General features: G+C 42.0%; 1 protein-coding gene across 2 annotated transcripts in view; it reads left to right on the top strand.

Annotated features, from left to right (window-relative positions):
* The first annotated feature begins 218 nt into the window (after positions 1-218).
* Positions 219-23,309, top strand: part of LOC140463166 (solute carrier family 12 member 5-like) — a 1,088,806-nt gene continuing 1,065,715 nt past the window's right edge. For both annotated transcript variants that reach the window (XM_072556937.1, XM_072556936.1), the window contains exon 1: positions 219-495. In XM_072556937.1, the coding sequence (XP_072413038.1) occupies positions 321-495 (175 nt within the window). In that variant the 5' untranslated portion in view covers positions 219-320. The remainder of the gene's footprint in view (positions 496-23,309) is intronic.

Below are 23,309 nucleotides of genomic sequence, written 5' to 3'. Positions count from 1 at the left end.
TTTAGTGTCATTCATAACTTTTTAAAAAGAAAATGCAATTAGTAGACATCATTAAGAAGCTTAAAATAAATCTAACAGTAAACGTGATGTTTCTTCCCCCACCCACCCAAAGTCTAACAACTCTTATTCACTCGAGTTGTAAAAAAAGGGTTGGGCACTAAGACCCAGGGAGGACACAGTAAATATTAAAGCCCAGGAGCCAGCAACTCACTCAGTGTGGAGGTGCTGAAGATTGCTTTGTGCGGTGATCTAGTCTTTCAGTGATTTCATCTTTCATTACACTTTTATTTTCCGTTGCCATTTGTTTATTTCCTTGAGAGATGAGTAAGAGGTTTACAGTCACCTCGATCCGTGGAGAAGACGAAGTGACATGGGCTCAAAGCAACATCGTAGAGACAAGGAAAGGAGGCAGTGTTTTGAATGGGAATGAAGCGCCAGACAGAGCTGAGTGCGGAGAGCATCATCTCCTGCCTATACTGGAAGTTCCAAAGCCAGGTAGGACATGGATCTTTAAAAGAAATTAGTGCCCTTAGAAAATTTTAGTGAACATCAAATTCCCTTTACTGACTAATCATTTTTTTGAAACGAGTAAATAAACTCCATCCAGTTGGGAGATAGGCATTTGAATCCATGATATGGTTTGTAATGATTTTAAAATAAAATGTTATTGACTGCACTGCCTGGTATCCAGTGGAACGTTGGATCCTAATTACAGAGTTGGAAGGAGACAGTCCTGTTAACGTGTTGTTCCTGATAACAACTTAAACCTTGAGAGATAGTAAGGACATTTCTGGTTGATAAGTTATCTGAACTACCTCCAATATTTAAGAACCAGTGAGAGCTGATGTGGTTCTGGAAGGGCAAAAGGAGTCTCACCTTGTATAAAATTGAACCAAATTTGTAATTGTACTTAACTGAGACAAAGCACTTTCTGTAGCTGGGATTGGTCATCAGATTTGGATGGATGCTAGAAGACAACAATTCGAGTGCTTTTTCACTCCATTTTAGAAAGGTGGTGGAATCCGAAGCAGAAGTTTCTGATCAGCTTCCTGTTCTCTCAGTTGATAACTATACTTCAAAGTCTCTGCAAATCTAATTCCATTTTCCTACCATGCAAAGGGATTTTTTTTTACTGTGCTGGAAATAGATAAGTTCAAAGTTTTCATGAGGTGATCAAGCGTTTATTTTCTAAAAATAAAACCTTGAGCTGGAGAAGGAGTTGCATGGAGGAGAGCATTTTGCTAATGAATTGGGAACTGGTCAGAAAAATTGTTTCGTTTTAAAGAAAACAAGTTTATTCAGAAATAATCTTGGCAGAATCCTAACTATCCCACCTCGAAGTGATTATTTTCTGTTGTGAATTCTGTCCAGTGCACAAATTGGTTTTGAAGAATTTGAGGAGAATTTGGTTTATTGCTGTTGGAATGTTTTCATTTGCTGTCCAGTGATTACCAAGTCGAAGTGTCAGAGAATGTGCTGGTTGATGTTTTCTACTGACTTTGTGAGTTATGGTGCTGTCTACACTGACAGGCATGCAGACAATCTCCTGTCAGGTTAAAATAGTAACACCATTAATAATACAGGTAGGCCTTCAAGTATCAACTCCAACTGCTATGTCTTACACAGTTCAGACTGTTACTCCCACTATAGACATTGTGTATATGAAATTATGCTATGTGGAAGATACCAAACCACATACTGTACAATGTATTTGTTCTATTGCTCTCAGATTCCTTCAAAGTAAATTTATTATTTGGAGATATGCGACAAGCACGGGAAATTTGGGATTAGCACACTTTTAGTGGTAGTTATGTCTTAGAGTCATAGAGTTGTACAGCATGGAAACAGACCCTTCAGTCCAACTTGTCCATGCTGACCAGATATGCTAAATAAATTTAGTCCCATTTACCAGCACTTGGCCCATATCCCTCTAAATCCTTCCGATTCATATACCCAAACAGATGCCTTTTAAATGCTGTAATTGTACCAGCCTCCACTACTTCCTCTGGCAGCTCATTCCATACATGTACCACCTTCTGCATGAAAAGGTGCCACTGAACTCCCTTTTAAATCTTTCCCCTCTCACTTTAAACCTATGCCCTCTAGTTTTGGACTTCCCCATCCCAGGGAAAAGAGATTGTCTATTCATCCTATCCATGCCTCTCATGATTTTATAAACCCCTATGAGGTTAATCCTCAGCCTCTGGCGCTCCAGGGAAAATAACTTAAGGTTACTCAGCCTCTCCCTATAGCTCAAACTCTCCAACATGGGCAACATCCTTGTAAATCTTTGCTGAGCCACTTTAAGTTTCACAACATCCTTTCTATAGCTGGGAGACCAGAACTGCATGCAGTATTCCAAAAGTGGCCTAACCAATGTCCTGTGCAGCCTTCCAAATCCTGTACTCAATGTACTGACTAATATAGGAAAGCACACCAAACGCCTTCTTCACTATCCTGTTTACCTGCAACTCCACTTTCAATATACTATGAGCCTGCACTTCAAGGTCTTTTTTGTTCAGCAACACTCCCCAGGACTTTACCATTAAATGTATAAGTCCTGCCCTGATTTCCTGATTTGCCTTGCCAAAATGCAGCACCTCACATTTATCAAAATTAAACTCCATCTGCCACTTCTCAGCCCATTGGCCCATCTGATCAAGGTCATGTACTCTGAGGTAACATTCTTTGCTGTCCACTATACCTCTAATTTTGGTGTCACCTGAAAACTTACTAACCTGTACTTCCTATATTCATATCCAAATCAGGAATATAAATGACAATAAAAGTAATGGACCCAACACCGAGCTATGCGGCACTCCTGTTCGTTATGCCTTAAGTAACTCAATCAAGTTTGTGAGACATGATTTCCCATGCACAAAGCCGTGTTGACTATCTCTAATCAGTCCTTGCCTTTCTAAATACATGTAAATCCTCTCTTTAGGATGCCCTCCAATAATTTATCCACCACTGATGTCAGGCTCACCGGTCTATAGTTTCCTGCCTTTTCCTTCCTCCCTTTCTTAGTGGCACCATGTTAGGCAACCTCCAGTCTTCCGGCACTTCACCTGTGACTATCGATGATACAATTATCTCAGCAAGGGACCCAGCAATCACATCCCCAGCTTCCCACAGAGTTCAAGGGTAGACCCGGTCAGGTCCCAAGATTTATCCTTTTTTATGCGTTTTAAGACATCCAGCACCTCCTTATCTATAGTTTGGGCATTTTTCAAGATGTTGCTGTTTATTTCCCAATGTTCTCTATCTTCCATATCCTTCTCCACGGTAAACACTGATGCAAAATAGTTGTTTAGTATCTCCCCCATCTCTGGTGGCAGTGCAGACACAATAGGCTGTTGCGCCTTTTCTGTGCTGTATGAATCTATGAATCTATGAACTCATGTGGGAAGGATTTATTTCACACACTCTACAGAAGAGATTTTAAGACTAATTCATAAGGAACCAGATTATGTTCTTGTTACAGATAATGCATGGAATGAAAATGTTCCCCTAGTGTGAATAGATTCTGGAAACCTAAGGGCCCAATTAATGAAATTCCTGACGGACAAAAACTGTCAGCCTTAATACAACCAAGTTAAATCCCACAGAAGAAGAGAACATCTTTATTAAAATATGTTGCTAACCCAATTTGCATCATGTTTTGAAAGACCAGTTTGATTGACAAGCTATTATCAGAGCGAGGAGTTCATGTATAATTTGTGATTCCTTTCGGTCTTCCATGAAAATTTACTATCAGCATTCTAAACTTTTCATTGTTAAGGATTGCCGGATCCTAATACGGTTGTTTTCTTTGAGCAGTATTCCTCAAAAGTCAACAATCAGTTGGGGAAGGTGTAGGGGGAGCCATGATGCTTCAGCAACCAGGAATGGGGAGGGAGACTTGATGGACCAGCTGGTCTTTTGCTGCTGTCATTGTTGCATGTATTGTAAGAAATGGGCTGAAAATTAAAGCTTTGAAAGCTGTAGTATTCTGATTGATGATATTTGCATCAAACCTACCAATCCAGTGACACTTCAGTATGTAAGAAAGAGGAATTCAACCAGGTTTTATTCAGACTATTCATGAATATATTATTCCAGATGACCACTGGGGAGAAACACAGTGTGTAACATTGCTTTCTCTTCATCCAATGCACTCTCAAGTAACTAAAATGATGGAACTACACACACGCCTAATTTTATAAGCCTCTACATAATCAAAGTGAAAGAATGGATTTTGTAGTCTCGTAGGTTTATTTGATTTTATTTTCATCCAATTAACTCATGTGATATATTTACCTATTTCATTCAAACAGTCCTTAATGCTTTTATAGTGATGTGTAGCAAATAACAATTTTCAAAGCAGATCTCCGCATAAGTAATTAATGATGAAATACATTTAAGATGGAACAGTGGACTGGAATGGCACACTGATTCACTATTGAAATTATTGCAATATACAGCATGTATTTTGTGTATGAGCCGGTATCTAGTTCTTATAAAATTAGATTTATTGTGCATGAAATTGGACTTTGTTGAAGTCATTGTTTGTTGAAAAATGCTATTTGATGTTACATGTTACTATTAAGATTGAGTCGAAAAGTGTGGCACTGGAAAAAGCACAGTAGATCAGGCAGCAGCTGAGGAGCAGGAGAGTCAACGTTTCGTGCATAAGCCCTTCATCAGGAAGGGTTTATGCTTGAAACGTCATCTCTTCTGTGTTTTTTCCAGCGCCAGACTTTTTGACTTTGACTTTCCAGCATCTGCAGTCCTTACTTTCTCCTACTGCTACAATTGAGCCAGGTGTAACGGTTGATGAGTGGGTTCACAACTGGTATGCACTACAGAGTAGGAAAAGCAAGCAGATCATGGTATCGGTGAATGTGTAACTGTGGACTTCGACAAACTTTCACAACTTTGCACAGCAAAGCAACTGGAAGGAGCATGCCTCCCCTCCTCCGCCACCTCTTTACCCCCCACTGGCCAGCAGTGCTAATTTAAGGATTTATCAACGACATACAGTTAGCTGCTGAGCACTTTTTGTCTCAGGTTTGTGACAAATGTAGAACCATAATGTGCTTACTATAGTTTTCTTTCTTCCCAAGTTGCAGAATCTATGGGGAGAGACGTGGTAGATTCTCGATAAATGTTCCTAATTTCAAGTATTCTGTAGAAACAAACTGCTTCCAGGCATAGATATACTGGTAGGCATTCCAGAAAACATCTCGACTGGCAGAATGAGCAGTGACAACACAGAGAAGGACAAGCTCCTAGAAGAAGGAGATAGACTGGGAGAAATGCACATAACTTGGAGGCTGTATTTTTCCATGGAGCGACTTTTCGAGCTCCAACCCCAGTGAGGAATGTTTCTTCTTCACCAATGGCCAGCCTGGTTGAAATCTGCCACCACATCAGCAGTAGCCCCATTGTCAATTTAAGGGCTGCCAATTGCAGTGTAGGTAACTGAGTGATAAACCTTCATGCATCTAATCCCTTTTCAAGAGAAATCTGGATATACTTGCATCATTGCACAGCTTGAAGAATGCTGTTGGACTAGGGAAGCTACTTATGGCTTTCTATTCCAAGAGAGAAGACCACATTTAATTCTCTCTTGCCACAAAGAAGCCTTAGGAGTGAATGCAGGACTTTAGATTGTAGGATCCCTCATGATGCACGATGTTAGTAACTGCACACATGCCAAACGTTTCAGGAGTTAGTTGTTAATCCTGCCATAAACAGGAATCAAAAAGGATTCTGTTCCCCCAGTGCCCAGTTTGGGTGTAGCAGGAGACAGCAAATTGTGTAAGTCAATACCCAGTATCCTGGTTGCAGTCATGATGCCTTTATTATGTGGCAATCTGCTGTGCCAATTACATTTGAGCAACCACAGTAAAAGAAAGGGTAGCTAGTCTGCAATGAGAGCTACCTCAAAATCCCTACTGTGTGAAAACAGGCCATTTAGAACATAGAACATAGAACAGTACAGCACAGAACGGGCCCTTCAGCCCACGATGTTGTGCCGACCATTGATCCTCATGTATGCACCCTCAAATTTCTGTGAGAATCCTTTCTAACACCTTGCAGATGACAGACGTGAGACTTACTGGTGTGTAATTGCCAGGGATTTCCCTATTTCCTTTCTTGAAGAGAGGAATTACTCTCTCCAGTCCTCAGGTACGACTCCAGTGGAGAGTGAGGATGCAAAGTTCTTCGCAAGTGACGAAGCAATTGCATTTCTCATTTCCCAAAGCAGCCGAGGACAAATCTGGTCCAGGCCTGGCGACTTGTCAATCTTAATGTTTGACAAAACTTTCAGCACATCAGCTTCCTCTATCTCTATCCATTCCATCATGCACATCTGCTCTTCAAAGGTTTCATTCACTACAAAGTTTCGTAAAGACAGAAGCAAAAAACTCAGTTAGGGCTTCCCCTACCTCCTCAGACTCCACACACAAGTTCCCTATGCTATCCCTGATCAGCCCTAATCTTTCTTTGACCATTCTCTTATTCCTCACATAAGTGTAAAATGCCTTTGTGTTCTCCCAAGCTTTTCTTGTGCCCTCTCCTGGCTCTCCTCAGACCATTTTTGAGCTCCTTCCTCGCCTGCCTGTAATCCTCTAGAGCTGAGCTTGACCCTAGCTTCCTCCACTTTATGTAAGCTACCTTCTTCCTTTTGATGAGAAGCTCCACCGCTCTCGTCATCCAAGGTTCCTTTATCTTACCACTTCTTGCCTGTCTCAGAGGGACATATTTATTCATCACTCGCAACAACTGTTCCTTAAATAGTCTCCACATGTCTATAGTGCCTTTACCATGGAACAATTGCTCCCAATCCATGCTTCCTAACTCATGTCTAATCACATCATAGTTTCCTCTTCCCCAATTAAATATCCTCTCATTTTGCCTAATCCTCTCCTTCTCCATAGCTATGTAGAATGTGAGGCAGTTGTGGTCACTATCACCAAAATGCTCTCCCACCACAAGATCTGATACCTGCCCCGGCTCGTTTCCGAGCACCAAGTCTAGAATGGCCTCTCCCCTCATCGGCCTGTCAACGTACTGAGTTAGGAAACCCTCCTGAACACACCTTACAAAAACAGCTCAATTCAAATCTTCTGCTTGAAGGAGATTCCAAACATTATTGAGAAAGTTAAAGTCACCCATTACAACAACCCTACTATGTCCACACTTTTCCAAAATCTGCCGACCTAGGCTTTCTTCCATCTCCCTGCTGCTATTGGGGGGCCTGTAGTAAACCTCTAATGAGGTGACTGCTCCCTTACTGTTCCTAATTTCCACCCATACTGACTCGGTAGGCAGATCTTCCTCGACAATGGAAGCTTCTGTAGCTGTGATACCCTCTCTGATTAGTAGTGCTACACCCCCTCCTCTTTTTCCCCCTCCCTATTCTTTTTAAATGCTTTAAACCCTGGAACATCCAGCAACCATTCCTGCCCCTGAGAAACCCATGTCTCTGTTATGACCACGACATCATAGCACCAGGTACTGATCCATGCTCTACGTTCATCACTTTTATTCCTGATACTCCTTGCGTTAAAGTAAACACACTTTAACTGATCCCTTGGTTCCTTCCCAGGAAAATCCTTCCCACTAGCTGGCCTACCTCTTGCTATTGCCTCATCTGCATCAACTCGCACCTCCAGTATACAGCTCAGGTCCCCAACCCCCTGCCATACTAGTTTAAACCCTCACGGTTCATCGAGTCACACCTACCCTCCGAAGACCATCCTACCCAGACCCACCCCTGTAATCCTGCATTTCCCAGGATTACCATTTTCCAGCTAATCCACCTGGCCTGCACATTCCTGAACACCATGGGGAATCTTGCATGGCAAATGCACCTAATTTATACATCTTTGAACTATGGGAGGAAACGCACGCTGACAAGGGGAGAATGTGCAGACTTCACACAGGCAGTCGCCTGAGGTTGGGATTAGATTAGATTACTTACACTGTGGAAACATGCCCTTCGGCCCAACAAGTCCACACCCATCCTCCGAAGAGCAACCCACCCAGACCCATTCCCCTACATTTACCCCTTCACCTAACACTACGGGCAATTTAGCATGGCCAATTCACTTAACCTGCACATCTTTAGACTATGGGAGGAAACTGGAGCACCTGGAGGAAACCCATGCAGACACAGGGAGAATGTGCAAACTCCACACGGACAGTTGTCCGAGGCGGGATTTGAACCTGGGTCTCTGGCACTGTGAGGCAGCAGTGCTAACCACTGAGCTACTGTGCCATGCATCCAGTTGTCTATGGGCCACATTGACCATGACTCCTATCCACTACCTATGTGCAAAATGTGCACCAAGGATATTTTGTACACAGTAGTTTGGATTTCAGTTTGACAGAGTGGATCCCTGGAGTGCTTATGTGAATCACCCTGTAGACCCGTACAGTACTTGTCAGACTGGGTGCTAGGAGTTTTGGTCATCAGTTGCTTGTCACATTACCTTGGACCTTGCCACTACTGTGTAGTGAGCAGCTGGGGATTGAAGTGTAAAGGTGAGGCAACCAGCCTTTCTGATGAACTGCCTGCAAGAAGCCAACTGGAATGTAACACCAGTAACCATAATGCCAATTCCTCCCTGACCAACAGGCCTGCACTTTACCTTCTCTGGATCACTGACCATCACTTGGCAATAATACAAACATAAAAAACACCTCAGAATCAATATTCCAAAAGAAACAAAATCATGTCATGTTGCTTAAGTATGTGAGCTCATTACTCTTGTATGTTCCCTCAGTGTAAGACTTCCATCTGCCTTTGGTAAAAACAATGACTGTAGATACTGGAAACCAGATTCTGAATTAGTGGTGCTGGAAGAGCACAGCAGTTCAGGCAGCATCCAAGGAGCTTTGAAATCGACGTTTCGGGCAAAAGCCCTTCATCAGAAATAAAGCTTTATTCCTGATGAAGGGCTTTTGCCCGAAACGTCGATTTCGAAGCTCCTTGGATGCTGCCTGAACTGCTGTGCTCTTCCAGCACCACTAATTCAGAATTCCATCTGCCTTTGCCTGTTGTTAAGAACAGATTTTATGTATTCCCTTTCCTGTCTGTAATCAATATGTGTGTAAGAACTGTGTGTGTTTTCTTTTCCTTGGTATGTGTATCTCAATTAAATAATCATGCAGCAAATCTTGTATGAGCTTTAAAAATACAAAGGATGTTTATTCTCATAAACTTGTCCTGATTAAAAACCAGACCACATGCACTCAGTTCTCACACATTTTCACACAGAGCAAGATTTAATACAGGTGATCATGATCTCAATAACTTTCATGGCAAACCTGTAGTATCTTAGAATAACTTCAATACATTAAAGATTGAAGCAAGGATTATAGTGAAGAAAAGAGTTGATTATTTTAGCAATATCATTAATGGAAGCTTGTTCTTGGGCAACAGACTTCCTCTTTTCAGTTTCACAAGTTAACACTTACAGCACTCAGTTCATTTATCAGCAGTGTGTTTCCTGGAATGGACTGTTGCACCTCTCTGAATTCACGCACATGCCCCTGGCTCTAAACTTGGAGCAGAAAATATGCATTTTTACCCAGAAAAGCTCTACTCTGTTTTGAACCCCATGCCATCCCGATATCCTATTGGTTGAAGAGTCAATAACAAGCAATGCTAAATCTCACATAGGATCTGACTGTAAGAATGTCTAAGAAGATCTGTTAAAATGTTTGAATTCCTGACATACCCTCATTGCGGTGGAGGCTCCATTATGTGACTGTGGTTTGATTCATGTATCCATAGAAGAAAGTGAGGACTTGCAGATGCTGGAGATCAGAGTCAAAAAGTGTGGTGCTGGAAAAGCACAGCCAGTCGGGCAGCATCTGAGGAGCAGGAGAATCGACATTTTGGGCACAAGGCCTTCTTCAGGAATTCCTGTGCTTTTCCAGCGCCGCATTTTTTCGACTTCATGTATCCATAGCCAATCTTGCTTGTTGAACACTGTGGGGTTTTGCAGTCCAGCTGTGCACTATTACTTCCTTCTGTTTAAGGACTGACATTGAATAGGCCCTTCAGTTTTTCCAGGCATTCAGAGATGCCAAGCTGCAAACAAAGGAAAGGACGATAAACTGCGAAGAGTTGAATTTCATGGGGAATTGCCTTCAAATTCATGTTAACTGGAGCTTTATGAGTTAGTGAGAAAGCTCCCATGTTTGACCTGAAGTGAATTCTATTTTAAAAAGTACCAAATGGAAACATATTTAAAGCAATAAACGTGTGAACAGTATTATAATTACAGTATTCACTAATTTCATACTTTATGATAGCTTGACCTTTGCAAATGGTTAGCTCCAAAATCTGGACACCATCATATATGCGGCAGGTACTCATGTGACTTGGCCAACATTGTCTATCTCATACGCTGCAGGAAAAGATGCTCTGAGGCATGGTATATTGGTAAGACCGAGCAGACGCTCCGACAATGGATGAATGGACACTGCGCAAAAATCACCAGACAGGGATGATCCCTCCTAGTGGAGGAACACTTCAGCAGTCAGGGACATTCAGCCTCGGATCTCTGGGTGACCGTCCTCCAAGGCGGACTTTGGGATATGCAACAATGCAGATTTGCTGAGCAGAGGCTGATAGCCAAGCTTGGTAGCCATGAGAACGGCCTCAACTGGGACCTTGGGTTCATGTCACACTACAGGTGACCTCACCATACTACACACACACACACACACAAAATGCACACATACACACATACTCTCACTCACGATCACACTCACACACTTGTACAGACCCTCTCTCATACTCAAGCTCTCTCTGTCTCACACACACATACACACACAGATACAAACGGACACACATACACACACACTTTCTGTCTCCCTCACATATACACTCATGCACACACACATATAAGTCTATGGAGTGAATTTGCATTTGTAGATTTATGTTTGCAGATACATTCTATTTTGTTAAAAAAGCACATAATCTATCAGCAGTCAGTCCATGTAGCATTTCAGAAATTCCTACTTTGGAAATAGGAAGTCTGACTCGAGGTTGGGATACAGATAGATTCTAACCTCACATCTTTAATGCATTGTCTCAGTTGAGATGACACCTTTTTTAATATACTGTTAAAATCTTAAGTTATCTCAGGGCTGTGACTTGAAAGAAATTCTGGGATTTATGTATTAATCAATTGAAACCGGCAACCCATTCGCAGTGATTAAAGACTCAACAGCAATCCAGGCTTGTTCAAGACATCGCACCAGTTGTATGACACTTTGATCTTTTACTATAAATTCTGTGTCCTATGATCTGCCACACTATCTACCTGATGAAGGAGCAACATTCTGAAAGCTAGTACTCCAAATAAACCTGTTGGCTATAACCTGGTGTGTGATTTTTAACTTTGTCCATCCCAGTCCAACACTGGCACCTCCACATCCTGGAAATTTTCATTCATGTTTTCCTGCTTAGCATGGTGTCTTCGGATGAGTGTGATACAGTCAATGCAGTCAAATATGTTTTCCCTGTTTTTGTGTGACAGTGTAGAATCTGGAACATTCCTCTTGCCTGACTGGCTTCAGCTGAGGAAACTAGTGGGTGAGAGGGTATACATTCATCAGATTCTTCAGGGTGGTTGGGCCTTTTTGGTTGGAGAATGTGCAGTAATCAGTACAAACCAGTTTCCAGTGTCATCCACCTTGGTCAGCTCCATACTGGCCTCTCATAGCAAGTGAAAACTGCCTCATCAATGGGTTCATTAATCTTACCTTGTTGTTCCTCATTTCCAGTATCCCTGCACAGGTCTGAACATTTGGACTCAGCTTGGTGGAAGCAGTTAGCTTCTAGGATGATCTTCCTTGTCTTTTTTGTTGTAAACATGGCCTTTAGAATGGATTGATTGTACTCCTGCTTCTTCTTGATGGCTCTTTAACCTGGGAGACCAGCAGGTGTCAGTAGTGGGTTTTCAGGTTCCGAATCACTCTCACTGACTGGTCTGTTGACTGGATCGTGCCCTTGTATTGGGTGACAGCTTGTTTGAGGCCAACAATGTCAGGGTGCATGTAATGGTGATAATCTTCCTTTCTTTTTGCTCACATTTTGTCCATATGTGTGGCTCAGAAATGCTGAAAGCCATCAGGTGTTTTTATTGACCTCACAGTGCATGGGTAACACTTTTGAAATTCACAAAGCAGTGTGGCTTCTTGGATTTACGAGAATTCACAGCTTTTTTGGTGCCTTCAATGTTGGTACAGTGACATGCTCCCACTCTCCCTTCCACCATTTCACCTGTAAGCATCAAACAGTAATCTTAGGAAAAAGATTCTAATATTGTCTGGTTTCCTCCATATTAAAGATGTCCCTTGGCAAGTATTAATTTATGATAAGGGTGTAATTCATTTTGAAGTGAATCTTCTGTCATTGCTGCTGTTAAGGCTACACCCTCACCGTTTATTGTGCTAAAGATGATGTCTGGAATCAGTCCAGTCACTTGTCACTGCGGGTGAACTCTTTGAGGCCCAGATTTTTTTTTACCAGAGGGCTTCCTTTACCTTTAGGATCAGATTGGAACTGGGAATGTCTGCTGCTTGAGCTGCCTTGCAAACCATGGCAGAGTTTCTTCAACATCAGAATCCACAGCCATTCCCATCTTCTTCTCTGTTGGAGGTTGAAACGTTCCAAGATGTTTGCCGTTTGCTTCATAATGGATGACAAATGTGCTGTCAGAATCTCCCATCCTTCACACTGTCCACTGTTCAATTTGTTTTCTACTTGCTGCATTGTCTTAACCTTCCCTGTGATTGGCCGCGTTTTCTCACAGTTAAAGCCATGCTCTCAGGTTTTGTACTCACTTTTCACAGGGCCATCTCGGTATCCTATAAAATGAAGAGTCAATAACAAGGAGACACACTTTTAATGTTAAAGACAGGAGGTTCAGAGGTGATTGGAGGAAAATTGTTTTTGCCCGGTGAATGTTGGGGGCACTGCTGACAAAGTAGTTAAGGCAGAAAACCTCTCAACCTTTAAAAAGTACTTAGAAGGGCACTTGAAATGTCATAACATACAAGGGTTTTAGCCTAATGGTGGAAAGTGGGACTGCTGTACATTTAGACTTGTTTTGGCAAATCGAATTGATGGGCCAAAGGCCCTGTTCTATACTGTATGGTGCTACGGTTCTAAGAATGGCTTGAGCAGCATTCCATGATCGTAATGAGGTCGGCCAACCGGACTGCAGAGAATATGAGTTACCTGATTGAGGCTATTAATCTGGTCCAATCAACGAGCCCTGGCTGACTGATAAAAACAGGTGTCACTGGCCACTCGGGTGTTTTTTGTGTCTTCCTGGTGGTGGAAATTGAATAAAGATTCGTGCACTTTGTGTCTTTCACTGTGTCTCACACCTGCACACACACACCATGGGTGCTATGAAAAAAAAAACAAAAAAAAACCAGGTGTCACTGGCCACTCGGGTGTTTTTCGTGTCTTCCTGGTGGTGGAAATTGAATAAAGATTCGTGCACTTTGTGTCCTTCACTGTGTTTTACACCTGCACACACACACACACCATGGGTGCTGGGGAAAAAAATAAGCACTTAAAAAAAAGAAAAAACTAAAAAAAAAAATAAACAGGAGATTCACTGGCCACTCGAGTGTTTTCCCCCTTTTTGGAGATTTGGCTCAGTGTGTGACTGTGACTCTGTGTGTGCACACGTGCAAGGACTCTCCCTGTTGCTGCTTGGGGCCTGCCTCACTAAAAAAACAGGTGTCACTGGCCACTTGGGTGTTTTTCGTGTCTTCCTGGTGGTGGAAATTGAATAAAGATTCGTGCACTTTGTGTCCTTCACTGTAAAAAAAGAAAGAAAAAAAAACAGGTGTCAGGAAAAAAAAAGAATAAAAAAGAAAAACAGGTGTCAGAGATCCAGATACTCTGATAGCTAACTCTGAATGAGGCAGTAGTAAAGTCAAGGTCAGTTTATATATATACAAAGGGTGGTTTGGTGATGGATACTGGTCTTTGCGGAGTTATTTCATAATGATTTTGGGCACTTGTGTGGCCTAATTCTGTTTTGACTGGTTTGTGTGGTTATAAAGAGTCGTAGAGATATACACTACAGAAATAGACCCTTCAGTCCAACCCGTCCATGCCAACATATCCCAACCCAATCTAGTCCCACCTGCCAGCACCCACCCCATATCCCTTCAAACCCTTCCTATTCTTCCACGTATCCAGGTACCTTTTAAATGTTGTAATTGTACCAGCCTCCACCATTTGCTCTGGCAGCACATTCCATACACTTCGTGAAAAAGTTACCTTTTTTATCTTTCCCCTCTCACCCTCTAGTCCTGGACACCCCACCCCAGGAAAGAGACTTTGTCTATTTATCCTATCCATGCCCCTCATGATTTTATAAACCTCAATAAAGTCACCCCTCAGCCTCCGACGCTCCAGGGAAAACAGCCCCAGCCTGTTCAGCCTCTCCCTATAGCTCAAATCCTCCAACCCTGGCAACATCCTTGTGAATCTTTTCTGAACCCTTTCAAGTTTCACAATATCCTTCTGCTAGGAAGGAGACCAGAATTGCATGCAATATTCCAAAAGTGACCTAACCAATGTCCTGTACAGCTGCATCATGACCTCCCAACTCCTGTACTCAATACTCTGACCAATAAAGAAAAGCATAGCAAATGCCGTCTTCACTATCCTATCTACCTGCGACTCCACTTTCAAGGAGCTATGAACTGCACTCCAAGGTCTCTTTGTTCAATACTCCCTTGGAGCTTACCATTAAGGGTATAAGTCCTGCTAAGATGTGATTTCCCAAAATGCAGCACCTCGCATTTATCTAAATTAAATTCCATCTGCCACTTCTCAGCCCATTGGCCCATCTGATCAAGATCCTGTTGTAATCTGAGGTAATCTTCTTCGCTGTCCACTACACCTCCAATTTTGGTGTCATCTGCAAATTTACTAACTATACTTCTTATGCTCACATCCAAATCATATATATAAATGACAAAAAGTAGTGGACCCAGCACTGATCCTTGTGGCACTCCACTGGTCACAGGCCTCCAGTCTGAAAAACAATCCTCCACCACCCCCTTCTGTCTTCTACCTTTGAGCCAGTTCTGTATCCAAATGGCTAGTTCTCCCTGTATTCCATGAGATCTAACCTTGCTAATCAGTCTCTCATGGGGAATCTAGTCAAACGCCTTACTGAAGTCCATATAGATCACATCTGCCCTCATCAGTCCTCTTTGTTACTTCTCCAAAAAACTCAATCAAGTTTGTGAGACATGACTTCCCATGCACAAAGTCATGTTGACTATCCCTGATCAGTCCTTGCCTTTCCAAATACCTGTACGTCCTGGCCCTAAGGATTCCCTCCAACAACTTGCCCATCACAGACATCAGGCTCACTGGTCTATAATTCCCTGGCTTGTCCTTACCACCCTTCTTAAACATTGGCACCATGTTAGCCAACCTGCAGTCTTCCAGCACCTCACCTGTAACTATCGATAATACAAATATCTATGATCAAGCTTCCACAATTCCAGGTAATAAAGCAGTTCAGAATTTTGTCTCTCATCATAATCTTCATTCTATTGTATTTACTATTCTGCTGTTTGCAATGACTGATAATCCAACTAGTTTTTTGTTATCTGTGTTTGACGCATTTTGATTTTGCTGTTGTTAGCTGTAGCTTCCATCCATTTCAGAGTTCTGAAGACCTCCCAGGAGACCATACTGATGGTATCTGAGTACTTCCTCCTTCAAGCCGCTATATATAGTTTTAAAACTCAAATAATTTTAAAAGTAATATGGTATTCCATGAAAGATTTTGAAATGGAAAGCATATTTTCCTCTTTTGACTTTCACCAATAGAAAACACGTATAATGAGTATTCTAGTTAATGGTGTAATTAAACCTACCAGTGAATGCTATTTGCTTTTGATACATTGAGTTTGATGCCTCAGAACTGGTTCTACTGCAGCTTGATAACATTTTCTGCATAAACATTATTTGCAGGAGATGTGAAAATGAGAGTAGAGATATGATTTTGAACAAATGTGATCAGGAATTCTGCATTTCATTGAATCCCTACAGTGTGGATACAGGCCATTTGACCCAACAAGTCCATACTGACCTTCTGAAGAGTAACCCACCTAGGCCCACTTCCCTACATTTACCCTTGACTAATGCACCTAACCTATGCATCCCTGTACACTATGGGCAATTTAGCATGGCTGATTCACCTAACCTGCACATCTTTGGATTGTGGGATGAAACCAGAGCACCCGGAGGAAACCAGCGCAGAATGTGCAAACTCCACACAGACAGTCGTTAGAGAGTGGAATCGAGCCTGCGTCCCTGGCACTGTGAGGCAGTAGTGCTAACCACTGAGCCACTGTGCCAAGATAAGGTATGGGATAGCGGTATGTGTCAAAAACCTTTACCAATAAGGCGACCAACCCATGCTGAAAACAGGCTTGATATATTCAAAGGATTAGCTTCACTCACAGGAAATCCCAAGAATTCAACACAAAATAGTACATACCTCCACCAAATGCCATTACCCATTGCCTGGACTTAAGTTAGCAGGAAACTTGGCCCATATGTGTTCTATTTGAGGAGTAAGTTTCATAGTTTCATTGGTAATTGGCAATAGCATAACGCCTTTCACATCACTACTGCACAGACTTTGCAATCAAGTGATTTTCATAGACTAAGGGACCATAATGAATGACGAGGAAAATATGAACTAAAGATAAACTGGTACAAATAGGCTTTTTAAGAAAAGATAAGCTTAATTCAATAAAATGTCAATGATTTAATGTGTGATAGGCAGACAATTTTGTTTTGGAGGCTTAGACTGAGGTGGACATTAATTATACAGAATTTTCAGCACTTTAAACGTTTAGCTTTGTTTGTGTGTCACTGCCTCCCCATGCATCTTAATACACTTTAGAGTAACATACGGTATAATGTAGTTTAATATTCTACTTGTTTCTTTGGCATAAATCAGTCCGTAATTCGACTTCATTCACATATGGATTTGCTGCTTGATGTTTGACATAATAGCAAATGCATTTTTGGATTGATCAGCTGGGATTGGTTCTTCCAATAAGAAGTCATTGTGTAATTTCCTGATTGCTATTCGGATGCATTGGGAATAGTGTAATAAAGTTTCATTCTCTGATATCAGGCAGAATTTGGTTCTGATCTTTCTACACTTAGGCTGTGTTGGAAAAAGTGTCATTTCGGCACAAAAATATTATTGACACAATCGGGTCATTAACTCCTTACACTCCGTAAAGAGGCATTTGTTTTGAGGTAGGTTGTAAGAAACTTCCTTGTACAATTCTTACTTTTTCTCACTTCTCCTCTCTATGCCTTAAACATAGGGGTTCTGAAGTGAATTATGATAAAAGATAAGAAATTAGAGGAAAAAAATCATTGTGGTTTGACTGCCTAAGAGCGAGACAGCGGGAAGTTGGAAGACGGGCTAAGTCAAGGTAAAAATGTATCAACTTCCTGTAACCAAGCTGGAAACTATCAGAAAATCCAGAAAGAAGGTGAAAAGGATCCTGTCTGATATTGGTCTGGAATACTGTAAAGAACTATTGGAGGAATTTAAAAGTTATAATCCAGGGGAATACTACATAAAAAACACAACGTGGAATGACGTTTCAGTATGGCAGCCAGTCAAAAGGCCGAAGGCTTACCGAACAAAACCATATTGCTGCAGCCTATGCAATTTTTCAACAAAATTTATTTCTGCTTATAAAAGTCATATGCGATGTTCCCATGAGGATGAGATGGATGTAGAACTGATGACTAGTTGTCCTAATTGCACATTTATCTCTCATCAGAAAAGTATGAAAAAAACATAGTTTTAAAGGTATAAACTTCATTCTGGCCCTGTCAACAGTGCTTCATGTGTGTACACTCATTTGGCAAACATTGTCATTGAAGCCTTAGATCAATTATGAACTTTAAATGAGCTCTCTTTACTTCAAAGATATATTAATACACATTGTAGTTACCTATTTTAAACAGAGAACCTAGATCAATGAGCTCAGGTTTGTAGTGCGCTATCAAGATCTTTAAAAAAGTAATTCATAGTTTAAGATGCATGGTTGAAAGGGCATCTATTGTTTTGAAAAGAAAATGATGACTTGGATCAGGATACTGAGGTCCTGAACTATGCCTTGGAATATGAGTAAACAAGTGATTAACATATTTAACCGACATTTAATTGAGTGGTGTTGTTAACCCATTCATTTTAATCTGGTTAATAGATTCATTGAAGTAACAGATTGAGGAATTTTAGATGATGGTGCTAAATGTTCAATCATCAGTTAACCCATGGTGTAATTTCAGAGTTTGTATCTTGAGACCTGATAGAATTTTCACGCTGGCCCTCTAAACCCCAATGTCAAGGTGAGACTTGGGTCAGGAACCCAGACTGTGTGAGAAACAATCACTTGTGATTATCCCAAGGACAATCACAACTCCGTTAAACTCTAATATAAAATGAAGTCGTTCGTAATTGTTGGAGAAATTACCCAATTAAACAGAGACCACACAAGCTAGGATCGGGTGAAATTGACAAACTGTTTATTACAAGCCATATTGCTGGAAGAGAAATTGACGAGGCTGACACAGAATTAACAGCTGTACAGATAGATCAAGCATTGGGCACAGGCAGTTTTTATAGGGGTACAGTAATGTGGTGTGAATTACAGTACAATCAAAAGTAAAACATAATCAATGGGAGGACAATCAGCTATCCGGTAGCAGCAATCAGTCCATGATTGAGTTAAGAGATTCTGATCCTCTGTGAGAGTAGGTGCTATGTTTCTCATCCTGGCATCAATGTGTTTCCATTGTGGTTGGTCTGTAAGCAAGGTACTTGGTGCCTTTCAGTCTGAGCATCCTTTGTGGAGTTCCAGTATGTGTGAGGAGCGAGGCTGGCCTTAGGGCTTCAGGAGCAGTTGTGTTTACTGAGGCCAAGGAGTTCTATTGTCAGGCTGTCTCAGGAAGTGTATTCCCCAGTCTGAAAGTGGCTTGAGTCATCCCTGATGAAGGGCTTTTGCCCAAAACATCGATTCTCCTGCTTGTCTGATGCTGCCTGACCTGCTGTGCTTTTCCGGCATCACACTCTTGACTCATCTCCTGTTTGCTGCCCAGTGTCTTAGTTTGCCTGTTTGGTCAAGGCTGAGGCACTCTGGGTAATTTCTGTTGTGGCTTAGGCAGACATGGTCCCTTATGTTCTTTGTGGCCTTGCTGTGGGGGACAGAAAAGCGGATTTTCTCCCAAGTAGCCAGGGCCCCATCTGTGGTTTGAGGAGAGCCCAGGGCATCAGGCAAAGTTTCTCGATCTCCATGGCTCTAGTTTATCATTAGGAGGCAGGTGCAGACATCTGCCCCCAATCCTCACTGCTAGAATCTGAAGCAACTGGAACATCGCCGCCACCATCCTTTCAATTGGTCTTAAATGAGTTGTGTCAGCTACCTGATATGTGTGGCTGTGCCACCACAATCTCCACTGTCCTGCCTCCCAGAAATGGCCCTGAAGTGGGATGGAGCCAGGGAAGCACTGTGCTGGTTGGTTGCTCTGTTTCTAACTCCTGTTCCTACTCTCATGGGGGGCTCAAAATCAGCGAATCAGTGAAACGTCACAGGACAGAAAGAGGCCATTCAGCCAAATCTCTCTGTGCTTGCTGAAATAAACCAGCCACCCATTCTAAACCCACTTCCCAGCGCTTGTCCATATTCTTGCATGTTACAGCAATTTAGGTGCAAGTCCAGTCTCTTGTGTTTCTAACTCAAATGCCAAATAAGGCAGAGCATTCCAGATTTCCATCAGCCTCTGGATGAAATGGGTTTTCCTCATGTCCCTTCCAACTCTTCTATCACTTTTCTCCAGAGGATTTTAGTATTGTCATAGAAACATAGAATCGTAGAGTCCTACAGCACAGAGACAGGGCCTTTGGTCCAAACTGCTCCATGCCAACCAAAATATCCACCCACGCTAACCCTATTTCCCTGCACTTGGCCCATATCCTTCTAATCCTTTGTTATCCATGTATTTGTCCAAGTGCCTTTTAAATGTTAATGTACCTGCCTCAACCACTTCCACTGGCACACATTCCATATGCTACCACCCTCTGTGTAAAAAAGTTGCCCCTCAGGTTCCCTTTTATTCTTCCCCCCCTCACCTTAAACTGATGGGCTCTAGTCCTCAATTCCCCATCCTGGGTAAAAGACTGAGTTCATTCACCCTGTCCATGCCTCCCATTATCTTATGCACCTCTATAAAACCCACCCTCAGTTTCCTATGCTCTAAAGGAAAGAAACCCTTGCTTGCCCAACCTCTCACTATAACTCAGACCATTGAGTCCAGGCAACATCCTTGTAAACTTCTTCTGCACTCTTTCCAGTTTAATAATATCCTTCCTATAGCAAGGTGACCAAAACTGAACACAATTCTTGAAATGCAACCTCACTAATATCCTGTATAACTGCAACATAACTTCCCAACTTCTATGCTCAATGCCCTGACTGATGAAGGTTGGGGTGCCAAAAGCCTTCTTCACTTGTGACTCTACTTTCAGAGAATTGTGCACCTGAATTCCAAGATCCTCCTGTTCCATTACACTCCTTCACCATAAGACTTCTACCTTGATTTGACTTCCCAAAAATTCAAAACCTCACACCTATCTAGAGGAATAGAGTCATAGAGATGTGCAGCACAGAAACAGACCTTTAGGCCCAACTCGTCCATGCTGACCAGCTATCCCAACCCAATCTAGTTCCATCTGCCAGCACTCAGCCCATATTGCTCCAAACCCTTCCTATTCATATACCCATCCAGATGCCTTTTAAACATTGCAATTGTACCAGCTTCCACCACTTCCTCTGGCAGCTTATTCTATACACACATCAGCCACTGCATGAAAAGGTTGCCCCTTCAGTCTCTTTTATATCTTTCCCCTCTCACCCTAAATCTCTGCCCTCTAGCTCTGGACTCCACCACCCCAGGGACAAGACCTTGTCTATTTATATTAAACTCCATTTTCCATTTCTCGACTCAGTTCCCCATTTGATCAAGGTCCTGCTGCAACTTCTAATATCCTTCCTCACTGTCCACATTACCACCTATTTTAATGCCATCTGCAAACTTACTAATCATGCCTTTTACATTCTCGTCCAAATCATTGACATAGACAACAAACCGCAATGACCCCAGTACTGACCCCTGAGGCACTGCCCTAGTCACAGGCCTCCAGTCTGATAAGCATCTTTCCACAATTAACCTCTGCTTCCTACCATTAAACCAATTGTGTATCCAATTTACCAGCTCGCTCTGGATTCCACTCGATCTAACCTTTCATAGCAGCCTAACAAGTGGAACCTTATTAAAGGTTCCACATAGACTACCACCCTGCCTGCGTCAACCTTCCCGGTCACTTCATCAAAGAACTCTAACAAATTTGTGAGGCATGATCTCCTACACATAAAGCCACTCCTAATCAAACCATGTCTTTCCAGATGTATATCTTGTATCCCAGAATCTTCTCAAGTAACTTACCTACCACAGAGTTAGGCTTACTGTTCTATAGGTCCCAGGCTTTTCTTTGCAGCTCTTCTTGAATAAGGGCACAACATTTGCTACCCTCCAGTTTTCCAGGACCTTACCCATGACTAATGATGATAAACCCCACAATTTCATCTCTAGCCTCTTTCAGTGTTCTTGGATATATTGGTAAGGGCTGAAAATGTGTTGCTGGAAAAGCGCAGCAGGTCAGGCAGCATCCAAGGAACATGAGAATCGACGATTTGGGCATAAGCCCTTCTTCAGGAATGAGGAAAGTGTGTCCAGCAGGCTAAGATAAAAGGTAGGGAGGAGCGACTTGGGGGAGGACTTGGGGTAAGGGCCAGGAGATTTGTCCACCTTCGTGCATTCTAATACATTCACGATCTCCTCTACTATGATATGGACTGTCCCCAATATATCACCACTAACTTCCCAAAGTTCCCGAGGCTTGGGAAGGGCAAATCAAGAGATTTAGAGAATGCTTCTATTGGTCTCTGGAATACAATACGTTAATCTAAGAGAACTTGAATTTTCATTGCCCTGTTGCTACACGAATGGTCCAGTTGTATTGAATTTGAGGTCATGATGCCCTATTCTGTATTAATTGGTGGGCTAACGTAATTAGAGCGCAATTGAAAATCATTCTGTAAAATCTGTTGGGTCACTGACTTATGAGCTAAGGAATCTGAGTTTTATGACAAGTAGCTGCCAAGCAATTAGAGCAAGGTTAGTAAATCTATTTTATCTCCATCATGTGGACATAACAGATCTTGCAAAGAACTGGCAATCTGGTTTACTAACTTGTATTGTGATACAATGCAATATGAATTAGCACCAACCCATCAGTGGTGGAAACAAAGTTCCTTGTTAGAAACTTTCTGGGAAAAATTACATCTCATCGCTAGTGAAAGAGACAAAATGTAACTCATGTTTTTAACTGTTCATTGCCTGATTTACTTCACAGTTCAACAGGATATCTATCCAACTCCCTGTAAACTGAACCTGCCTTTGTGTTTCATACCAAGTGTTATCACTCAATTTTTGTTTAAGAAGGTACAGGTCTATTCAATTGGATATATCAGTTTTTTGTTCAGCTATTTAGGGTGAATTACATGGAACTGGTGAGAGTGGGCTACCTCTTAGCATTTTAGGCCAGGCCTGGACTGTACAGAAAATCACTGTTAATTTATCCAGAGGCACGCATTCCTCTGGATAAGTGCTTTCCCCTGAACTTCACTCATTTTCCTAAATCCATTGGGGCTGCCCCATACTGTTTTGAATCTTGCTGTCAGCAGTTACGAACATTCCTGATTTTTCAAAAGCATCAGGGTTTTATAGCACAATGGTCATGTCCCTACTTCTGGGCTAGAAGGTCCTACCAGCTCCTTTCCACTTCTATGTCACAACATGACTGACCAGGCTGAGGGAATCACTGTACAAAGCTGTTGCAGTCTCATGTGAGATGTTCAACTGAGGTTCAGTGGATTTCAAGAATTGTCATGACATGACTTGAAGAAGTGCAGGGTGACCCAGTTTTCTCCACTGCTAACTTGTAGGGTAGGTCCTGGTCTTCCTTAGCTAGTGTGGGGTTCAAACTCTGTGTTGCTGATGATTATTTGATCCACATGCCAGCAATCTCCCCAACTGAGCTATCTGACCCCCAGAGGTCAAGTAAGAAAAGCAAAACATTCTTTCTTGAACCTAT

This window comes from Chiloscyllium punctatum, chromosome 37, assembly GCF_047496795.1.
Source record: "Chiloscyllium punctatum isolate Juve2018m chromosome 37, sChiPun1.3, whole genome shotgun sequence".
Lineage (NCBI taxonomy): Eukaryota > Metazoa > Chordata > Chondrichthyes > Orectolobiformes > Hemiscylliidae > Chiloscyllium > Chiloscyllium punctatum.
This window is presented reverse-complemented; position numbering and strand designations above follow the sequence as displayed.